Genomic DNA, 10810 nt, shown 5'->3' on the forward strand with positions numbered 1-10810 from the left:
ACCCCTCCTCCATGAACTCCTCCTCCTTAGAGCCCTTTCCGCCTACTGAGTCCCTTCCTCTCCACTGAGCCCAGCTTCTCCCTAGCTGAGAAGCCCCACCTTGCCCCTCCACGGAGCTCACTTTCTTCCTAGCTGAAGAACGACCCTGTCACCGGGCCCCCTCTCTCTCCCCTCACTCCGTCCCTTCCTTCCACGAAGCCCCCTTCCTCCTTCGCTGAGCCCTCTGTCGCCGTGCCCCTCCTCTAGGGCCAAGGAGCGGCCCCCGCGCGCCCGGCAGGCCAGCACCTCCCCGTCCCCGGGCGCGCACGGCCGGCACGGCGGCCCGGAGGGGAAGAGCTCGTCGCGCAGCCCGGGCCCCCACCCGCGCTCGTGGAGCTCTAGCCGCTCGCCCTCCAAATCCCGTTCGCGCTCCGTGGAGAAGAGGGCCCGCAGCCCCAGCCGCTCGCCGTCGCCCAAGAAAACCCTGGGCCGGTAAGTGAGGACCGCCGGGCGCTTGAGGAAAGGAGGTGTGCGTGGGGCCCAGGGAGAGGGCGGGCCTGGGACGCCCTCGTGAGGCGGAGGCGGCGGGACTGGGCAGGGCGGCGGGCCGCCACGCTCACGTCGGGCCCGGGCCCCACAGGGACAAGGACGGCGAAGGCCGCGCCAGGCACGTTGAGGCCGAAGCTGCCCGCGCCCGGCGCCGCTCCCGCAGCTATTCGCCCATTCGCAAGCGGCGCCGGGATTCGCCCAGCTTCATGGAGCCGCGGCGCATCACCAGGTATGGAGGGGCCGGGGACTAGCTGCAGGGACCTGGGGGTGAGGGCCCCTGGAACCTCCTGGGGCTGCCGACTGAACCTGGTGCAGGGAGAGGTGGAGGCTCAAGGAGAGGAGGTGGGGGTTCAGTGAAAGGAAGAGGGCTCACAGAGGAGAGGGGCTAAAACTAGTGGTGCTGGAACGGGGGTGGGACTCAGAGACAGAGGGAGAGGTTCACTGAGGTCAGGGAGGCCTCAAGAAGGGAATGATCCCGTGAGGGCCTGAAGGCCCATGGAGGAGAGGACAATCTGTACTTGGATCTGGGTGGTAAGCTGCAAACGTGGAATTAAGCTCTAGAAGATTCCAGCCATCCCTCCTGGATCCCCTCCCTCCCTTCTTTCCTCCCCATTCATCTCCTGGCAATGATGTCTCCTTTTCTCCTTCATCTCAAGGTCCAGCCTGCTGAGTGGCCTATGGCCAGCCTGGGGGCCAACTGGACCCCCTCTCCACAGGCTGCAGGGGAGATGCCCATGTGAGCTGATCTGGCTCTATTCAGCTGTCTGTCTGCCTCTCCTTTTCTCACTAACCTCACTGCTCACCTCCCAGCCCCTGGGGAATTTGGAGGAGGGGGCACCAGCAGCTTGGTCTCTGGGGCAGCTGTGGGAGGAATCAGTCCCTCCCACTTTCCCCACGCAGTTCAGTGGCGCTGTGCCATGATCAGAGTTTCTCTGCCAGGACTGGAGGGTCTGGGCCTGGGTCTCCAGGTGAGCCGATGGTCTATGTTTGCAGAAATCCCCCCATTTCTACCCCTGACATGGGGTAGAGGGCCACAGCCAAAATTCTGAACCCAGCTCTGCCACAATCTTGCTGGGAGATCAGTGGGCCTCTCTGGGTCTCGGTTCTCACATCTGAGCAATAAGCAGACCTCCCTGAGCATCTTTTCAGCTCTTATATGAGGATATGGAGTTCAGTTTTAGACTGATGGTCTGATTCTCAAACTGGCCCTTCCTAGCCCTTGATGATAGCATTGCCTCCTCCCCTCACCCCAGAGCTAGAGGCCAGACTGCCAGACTTGGAACACCCACCCCCAGACAAGTCACACAGCCCACCCAAATGCCAGTGGGTCCTAAGATGGCCGACCCCCACACACCCTACCTGGCACCCACCTCAGCCCCTCTCCCAGGCTGCCTCCTCCTCCTTCCACTAACGTACACTTGTTTTCTTCCTCAGAATTAACCCCACGTGATGGGGGCATTGTCGCCTCCTTAACTACTCTCTTCTTTTTTCTTGGTCACAGCCTTCTGGCTTCAAACTAACTCAGGGGCTGGCGGGAGGTAGCTGAGTGAGGAGAGGGGGACAGTGGGGCCTGGGCTGGGCTGTGGGCATGGGTAGCAGTGGCCAGGGGTCTTTTCCTTGTTCCTTTAATTTGACCTGAAAAACCAAAACCCTCGATTCTGTTGGAAATAGAGGAGCAGGGCTGGGTCATATCCACAAACACTTCCATGCATAGAAGCCGCTGCTTAACTTTGTTGGTGTGAATTGTCTATATTTAAAAGTTTCATTCATTCAACAAATATTTATTGAGCACCTACTCAGGTCAAGCTGAGATTCAGCCCCCTTTCCCTGCAGACAAGGGAGGAAAAACAAAATGATCAACATGAAATTGGCAAGTGACCACTAATTGTCCAAACCTGTTGGAGCGGGGGAGGCGGGGGTACTCCAAGGTCAGGGCTCAGGGGAATCTGAGGCAGGGAAGCCCTGGCCACTGCTGTGGAGGGGCTTGGAGCCTGAGTGAGGGCCCAAGATGGGCAGAGCTCAGGGCCCTGGATGGCCTGTAATCAGCTTTTCCCTCCCGGCAGTGCCCGAAAGCGGCCCATCCCCTACTACCGGCCCAGCCCCTCATCCTCCTCCAGCTGCCTGAGCAGTGACTACTCAAGCCGGAGCCCCAGCCGCAGCCCCAGCCCGGGCCACAGTCATGGAAGCTACAGCAGTCGCAGTCGCGGGACGCGAAGCCGCACATGCAGCCCCTCCCAGACCCCCAGTCCCAGCTACCACAGCAGGAGCAGCTCAGAAAGTGGGGGCTTCTGAGCCCAGACTGTCCCAGCTTGGTGCCCACTGGCACAGTAAGAGGCGAGGGGTCAGGCCCCAGGACTCATGGGGGAGCCTTCACCCCACTACTACAAAGAGGTCCCAGGCCCAGGGAAGACCTTGAGGGTGGGCACCCGTAGACAAGGAGGAGCTGGGTTCTGCTGCTTCTAGAGGGTCCCCACCCCCACCTCCTGCCAGCCCACTGTATACAGGGAACAAAGAGCCTTTCGAACACAGGGATCGCCCTGCCCTCCTTCCTGCTTAATGCACTAGGCTGGAGACCTCAGCTCAATGGACCCAGGGACACCTCTGAAGGTACCAGTCCTAGGAGCCTCCCTTACCTACTCTGCAGGGCCCTTGGCTCCTCTCTATCACTGGGCGGACAAGGAGGTAGGACAGCAAGCAGAATCTAAGTTAGAAGAAAGAATAGCCTAACCCTTGGTGCACAACCATCCAGGCTGGGGAGCTGTTTCCTTCTGAGCTGGCTGCAGGAGGACCCTGGCTGAGGGCTGGAGGCTGGCCCCACAGCCTCCCTAAACCCCTCCCCTGGCCCAGGAGTGCCAGAGTAGGTGGGCCCCTAAGCCCCAACCTGAGAGTCAGGGATCTTAGTCTTGGTCCCACCTCTCTTCTTCAGGTTAGACCCTCTTCTCCAGCCCGCACCCCATGCCCTGGGCTAAGGCCACAACAGCCAGGCCTTCTGCATGACAAGAGGTGGGACAAACAGACCACAACTGCATCTGACCCTAAGATCAAAAGGGGTCCAGGTAGGGTGGTGGAAGAGAGAAAGGCTGGAAGAGGAGCCTATGAGAAAAGGAAGAAGCAATGCAGCCCGATGACTAAGCAGGCCCAGGTGTACCCGAGTGCCCCTTGTCTGAGACATGGGCCAGATGGCAGCACGGAGTCAGAGGCATAGGATAACATGTGCTTCAGGCTTGCCCAAGGGAGAACTTCCTCCTCAGGGTTTGACAGGGAGGTAGTCAGCCAAGGCTTCCCAGAGAAGGGTGCTACAGCCCTTGGGAGAAAGGGTAGGATCTAGACTGAGGGCCTTGACCTGAGGCATCAATGGGAAGCAGTAGCCTCCAGCCCTCCTCTGCTGCTCCCAGCCCCCTCCTCCTGGGGCCCTCAGGGATCTCATGAAGTCTTCCTTGGCCCAACAGGGCAGATGCCCTGGGCTCCAGTGGAGGGAGGGGTCTGGGGTCTGGTCCGGGTTCCCCATCTCTATTTCCTCCTCCCTCTTTCTCCGCGGTGCGGATAAAACTTGGACTCTAATAAAATACTCGGTGCCAGGATGGCAGTTGGTGAGACCTGGCCTCTGTGGATTTGGGTACCTGGGGAGTGTGGGGAAGGCATGGGGTCCTGGAGTCCTTCCCTCTGAGAAATAGACTTAGACTCCTCAGGAACCAGAGCCCAACACATCCATCCATTTTCCCCATCCCTCAACCTCCATGCATGAGTCTGAAGAGACTGCAGCTCTGTGGGAAGGAAAACAGGGACCCAAGAAGACCACTCCCACTCCCCCCAACTCCCACAACCCCATTAGCTTCAGCAGTGGATGGGGGTGGAGAAGAGAGAGGAGGCACTGGGCGGACACGCAGGCCCCTCCCTATAGGTGCAATGTTCCAGAACAACTAGAACATAGCTTAGAGCATCACGTGGCTGTGAATCCAGTCTCCTACTCTTCCTAGCTGTGTGACATGCAGGGCTGAGAGGCAGCAGAAAGGAAATACTGTCCTGAAAGCACTAAGCACCAGAACTGGCAAAGAGTGAGTATTCCATACATGGCCACTTAAGGAAAACAGAAGGTATCCGGCCCTGGCTGGGCACACACAAGGATGGGGCCTGGAAAGGGAGAGTTTAAAGTGGTGGGGTCTTTTTTTTTTTTTAAACAGTTACTCAATTGTATTTCTTTCCTTTATATATATCTAAACAGATACCAAAAAAAAAAAAAAAATCTCTTCCTTCTTTTCTCTTAGAATGGTTTTTAACCATGTTTTGAATCAACTGCTCTTTGAGAATCTGATGAAGATTGGGAACCCTTTCCCCAGAAGATGTGCACATGCCCCTGATTTGGCATACAATTTCAGAGCTCACAGATACTCTGAAGCCTTTAAGGTCCACAGGTTAAGAATACTGGTCCACTTCTGTTGAGGGAGCAGCTGACATGTCCCTGGCTCCGGTTTGCATGAGCCACGGTACAGATGTCCTTGGTCTGGTCTGGTTGCCACAGCAGGGGAGCTCCTGAAGCCTACGGCTGTGTCAACATATGACCTCCTCTCCAGTTCCTTTTTCTTCCAACTGTAAGGAGCACCTAAAGGGGCCTTTGGCCAGTGGCTCTGTTTCTGATCTGAGGAAGCTGTTCAAAGAAGCACCTGTGTCTCTTTAACCCTTTATACAAGCTCAGCAAAACTGAGCCTCAAGCAAGCAGTTTGAGCTATAAGGAGTACACACTGGCCCTGCTCTGGAGATGCCACCTCCTGGGCAGGGAGCATGAAAAACACCCAAAGGTGGCCATAGAAATTCAGCCTGTCTCACACAACCCATACCTGCTCCTTCACTTCCCTATTCCATTCCTCACTGCTCAGCCTGATGCCTTCCCCCCTGCACCCTACAGCCAGGCTGCCCCCAGATGGTGCCACTTCTTTCTTTCTGCCCCGCCTCCATTCCTGATTGAACAATCCAGGGCCTTCTCACCAGGACCCCTCCCATGCCTACCACCTGCTGCCTTGATCTTGCCCCCTCCAATCTATCCTGCTCTATCTAAAATGCAAATCCAACCTTTCATTCACTCATTCCACACATCCTTATTGAACATCTACTGTGTGCCACACACAGTCCCCTGGCTCTGAGGACACAGTATTGAATTGATGAAACAGAACTTTCTGCTCTGTGGACCCTGCATCCTATGACTCTGTTCACCAGCTCGTAGGGCTCATAAGACCTTCCAAATGGCTCCACCTGGAATGGCCATCCTTTCCTCCCGCCAGCCTTCCAACCTCCTCTCCCACCACTGCCCTTTGACTCCAGTATATCCCAATCCAGATGACCCTCCTCCCTAGGTCTCGCAGGCATGCCCCTTCCACCTCCACAGGTTCAGGTGAACTCATGGTTCAAGGCCCAGCTCAGCTCCTTTCTACCCCCAAGAGCCTTCTGGTCCCCAGCTGTGGTGGCCACTCCTGCTTCTGGTTTCTTCCGGTGCTGGGTCTGTTCCTGCCATTAGGGCCTTAAGCTCTTGTTCCAGTTGTTTGTCGGCAAGTCTCTCCCTAAATCTGTGAGTTTCTGAGTCCAGGCCATGCCATATTGGTCTCTGTCACCCCAAAATAGGCATCTTTGAAATGTTTGTCGAATGAGTAAATGAGTGAATGAGAAAGCCAAGGAATGAATAGTTCCAGAAACCCTGGGGAAAGGTGGGGTGCAAAGGCAAGGTGTGGTGGCTTCAGGAAGACACTAGAGGGCGATAGAGAGAGAAGAAACTGCCAGTTGTTATTAGGCAGGAGGGGCACACACTGGCCTGGCGGGAGAGGAGAGAGCCCTGGGGGAGGGTCCATGTCAGCCTGGAATCCTGAAGCTCTTGTCCTCAGTGCCCTCCCTGGCTATTTGGGGAAGCGACGTGAGTTCCCTGGGGAAAGACGGGGAGGGTACTAGGGTACCAAGCCCCTGTAACTCCCATGGACTGAAGGTTCAGCCTCTGCTCAGTACCTTGGGAAAAAGGAAAAATACTGCCAGGAAGGCAGGCAAGAAAACAGGAAACTCCAATTCTGCAATGGTAACAAGAAGAGGGAGAATAGATGGGGGTGGGGAACCGTTTCAGGATGTGGACCTTTGGGATGCCGTAAGTCCTCTCCTGATCTCTGTCTCCGCAGATGGGGGCTACAGGGACCACCCACATCTTTCCCCTCCCAACATACGCAGCAGCCGGGAGGCTGGACAGGGCTTTCCTGTGTCCTTTTTCCTTAATTGGTTTCCTTCAGCCGCAGACCCACAACAGCAAGTCACGAGTGCGCATGCCCAGTTTGGGTGTCCCAGCTGGCATCCGCCATCCCTTGCCTCACCGAGGTGCTCTTGGAAGCCCTCTGGCCTCTCACCAGCCTCTCTCAGCTGAAGGTATATTCAGCAAACTGGTCCTAACACCAGGTACCTGCTCTTCCTTCTCCAGGCCCCCTACCCGCTGAGAAAGGCCCTCAGGACACCTAAGACATGAGCCTAAGGCAGGGCCTCCCACCTCCACAGCCACCACAGGGGACACCACATCTCCATGTCCTCCCTCATCCACTCCCTCTGATCACCATATGCACATCGTCTCTGGCAGCATTAGGGGGCCTGGAGGAAGGGGGAAGAGTGGAGGAAAAACTGTTGATTCATGGCACTGGAAGGAGTCCAGTCGGCTCATTGTACAGATGAAGAAAATGAGTCATGGGAGCCGGCCACTGGCCAAGGTCACAGAGTCAGAGACATGTAGATCCCCAGACTCCCAAGCTAAAACAGATTCTTTCTGCTGCAGGGGTGGGAGAGGCCAGAGGAAGGGTCCCCTCCCACCTGGCCCCTCCCTGGCAACCATTCTGGGATGATGGAGGTGAGGTGATCTGAAGGTCAGCCAGAAGCCAGAGGCCTAGTGGGTGGGCAAGCTGGAAATAGGTTTTTGGAACTGGACTCCTAGAGGGGCAGTGTCTAGATGCTTCCAGAAAGATCTAGTGCCTCCCACCCCTAAGAGTTCGAATTACCACTGCCCACATTTTCATTTCCCAGCAGGCCCAGCAACCAACGCAATCTGCAATGTGTCATCTGTCAGACTTCTCCAGGGAGCTTGAGCAGCTGCCTGAAGACTCTCGAACTTTCTCTGAGGCTGGGCCAGAGTAGGAGGGGCTGGCTAAGCCACAGTTGGCAAAGGCCAACCAAGGGTGTGGCTAGTGTGGCCAAGGTCTCGGGCACAGTGCCAGGCTAGGAGGCTGGTCTTTGAACTGCTACAGAGTACCCCAGACTCTGGGGCCAGGGATGAGGGGAGGGGCCCCTCTAACTAAAGAATCTCAGACCCTGAGTGCCCACCTCCCCTCCCCATTGCCCTGCCTCCCCCATTAGCTTCTGGGAAATCCCTGGGGGTGGAGTCAGTTCTCTTAATCTCAGAAAAACTACCTCTGACAGCTCAGTGCCTAGAATGCTAGGGCAAAAGACTATCAAAGAACATTTGGGCAGGTGGGCAAGTGAGGGCTGACATCCAGCCTTTGCTCCTCTTGCCAAGCCCTGTGCCTGGTTTCAGGGTGCAGTCTCCTGGAGGAAGAGCACCTGGTCAGAGCTGGAAGGACCCCAGAGAGTCTGTCTCAATCCTCCCTGTCCAGACGGGCAACCCTTAGCTTCACACTTTACATTCTCCCAGAAGTCCACAGCCCGCAGCCCTCCCTGGACTGTCTGGGAAGTCTCTCCCCCACCAGACAGAGAGTCAGGGGGTCTGAGTTCCAATCTTTACCACCCTCTTACCAGCTTTGTGAACTTGAGCTACTCTGACTCTCAGTTTTCTCATCTCAATAATGGGATTCTGATAAGATACTTGAATGCACTGAAATGCATGCAACTGGATAATTCTCATTAGTCTAAGTTTCGATATCCAAAATTAAGGACCTCCTTAATAACGATTAACTTTATTGAGCACCAGGCACTTTGAGTGCATTATTGCATTTTAGATTCACCACAACCCTGCCACATTTTGCAGATGGTGACATGGGCTCAGAGAGGTCACCAGGCCAGGGAACAGCAGCACCCAGATTCAAGTCCAGCCTTGTCTGACCCCAAAACCCAGTTTTTCCCACACCCCACCCCCTCTTACCATGACCTAGAGCCATTCATGTCCCTTCCCTTGTGACTGGCAGAGTGACTTAAGAGTCCCTCAAGAACTGGTCCTCTGAAGATGGATGTGAATTCTCTGTTCTGCCTCTCCCACCTGCCATGAGCAGAGCGATGAGGTTGCTGCACCTTGGGTTGCACAACTTCCCCTAGCTAGGGCGGTAGGAATGGATCCTCCCCACCTGGTTTCAAGCAAGATGAAGGGAGCCATGAAAGGAACTTGTGTTTACGAAGTGCCGGCAGCCAGGTAGGCAGCCCCCACCCAGAGCGTGGCTGGGCCTGGCAGGGCCACACCTGAAAGCATCCATGACCACACCTGACGGCTCCCTCTAGGGTGGGGCACCTGGGCTCCAGTCTGGGCCAAGGTGGGCGGACAGGGGTGGATGAGGGCCCTCCTTGGCTCCTGACCTCATTCCGACTTTATAGAGCAGGGGCGGGTGGGGCTGCAAGCCCCAGGGAGCCAAGGCCTGAGACTTCCTGAAGCTGAGACCCTTGGGGGTCAGCAAGTAGCTCTCAGCTGAGACCTACTGGGCTCATGACATGATCCAGCAAGGGAAATGGGGACCCCTGTCCTGTCTGCCTCCCACCCTTAGCCCAAGAGAGCCCCAGGTACTCAGGGGCCTTTCCAAAGGTGACATCGGATTCATGGCCCTGATGGGGCACAGGTGGGTAAGAAAGGCATCCAGGAGCTCTCTCTCTTGAAGAGGAAACCGAGGCTCCAAGAGGGCATAAGACTTGTTGTTACTCTCAGCTCATTGAAGTAAGTAGCCTGGAGTCTGGCTTCCAGCCCCTCAGGTGTCCTGGGCAGGGCAAGTCTCCCTGGAGAACTAGCTGAGTACAGCCTCAGCCCAGGAGAAGGGCAGCAATCAGGGTGGGTCTCAGAAAGAGAGGAGGTAGGGAAACTCCAAAGGAGCCCCTGTGAGTAAGAGCCCTGAGCATTGGAGAGGCAAGACGCTTACTCTGCTGGTGTCTTACAGGAGACAGTGGGCTGACTCTGAACCTCGGTCTTCTCATCTAAAAAGGAGAGATAGTAAGATATAAGTCAGAAAAAGGAAGGCTAGACCAGGGTCATACCTATGCAGGCAGGAAAAAGGGAATGTTAGAATTATGGCAGAAGCCTAGGGGCCCCAACTTCTACTAGAGGTGGGAGATGAGGACCTGGATCCCATAAGTTGTAAGATAGGAGGGGTCAAGGGGCAGGCCTCGGGCTCCAAGCAAAATTGAACAAACTGTGCTACCTGAAGCCCCCTCTCCTTTTGTGCTGTGGGAAGCAAAAACAAAAGGGGCTTTGAGATCATAATCAGGAAAAATGGAAACTGAGGCATAAAGAAAGGAGGGGCCATGCCCCCAAATCACACAGCAAGTCAATGGCAAAGCCCAGACTAGATTCAAGGTTGCTGCTTTTCGGCTTCTCTATCCTCAAGGAAAACGAGATATAATGTGGAGATTGACAATAACCTTCCTTCCCCTCCGCTCTAAGTATTGGGCTTAGGCTTCCTCAACTTGGCCAGCCCCACTGCTACGGGCAGGGAAAAAATGGCCAGACCCACGCACACCTCTCCTCCCTCTTCGCTCTCTTCAATTCCTGGTAGATAATAATAATAATTAACGATTATGATGTACCAGGCCCTGGGCTAAAGTCTGTGCATGCATTAAGTCACTGAATCTTAACACACACCCAATGATGTAAGCGTTATTATATCATCATCATCATTTCCTTTTTCCAGACGGGGAAGCTGAGGTAGACAGAGTCTAACTTGCACGAGTTATTCCAATTACTGGCAAAACCGGGATATGAATTCAGGCAGTCTGGCTCCAGCATCTACACTCCTAAAAACCACACCAGACTGCTTCTTAAAACATTACTTCACAGACACCCTGTTTCAAATCTTGGCTCTGCCACTTCCTAGTCATGTGACCTGGGACAAGGGGCCCAACCTCTATTAGCTTTGTCCTCCTGGACAAAATAACGGGACTGTCCACAGCGCTTCAGCACCCAGGCCTGTGAGTGTCCAGCAGTGGGCCCTGTATCAGCATCAACGCTCCGGTCATTTGTTTTTCTAAAACAGAGAAGGTTCCAGATGTGGGCAGAACCTTCCTCGCCCCAGCCCCGCCCCCGCCCCCGCCCCCGCCCCGGTATGCAGGGGGAGGGGCTTCC

At 55.5% G+C, this 10810-nt stretch overlaps 1 protein-coding gene across 1 annotated transcript in view; it reads left to right on the forward strand.

Annotated features, from left to right (window-relative positions):
* SRRM3 (serine/arginine repetitive matrix 3) overlaps positions 1-4124 on the forward strand; it is a 39139-nt gene extending 35015 nt beyond the window's left edge. Inside the window, exons 12-14 of the mRNA XM_011371680.2 lie at positions 139-471; positions 620-757; positions 2592-4124. Of these exons, the coding sequence (XP_011369982.1) occupies positions 139-471; positions 620-757; positions 2592-2820 (700 nt within the window). The 3' untranslated portion in view covers positions 2821-4124. The remainder of the gene's footprint in view (positions 1-138; positions 472-619; positions 758-2591) is intronic.
* Positions 4125-10810: the final 6686 nt, after the last annotated feature.

This window comes from Pteropus vampyrus, unplaced genomic scaffold, assembly GCF_000151845.1.
Source record: "Pteropus vampyrus isolate Shadow unplaced genomic scaffold, Pvam_2.0 Scaffold193, whole genome shotgun sequence".
In the NCBI taxonomy this organism is placed as follows: Eukaryota; Metazoa; Chordata; class Mammalia; order Chiroptera; family Pteropodidae; genus Pteropus; species Pteropus vampyrus.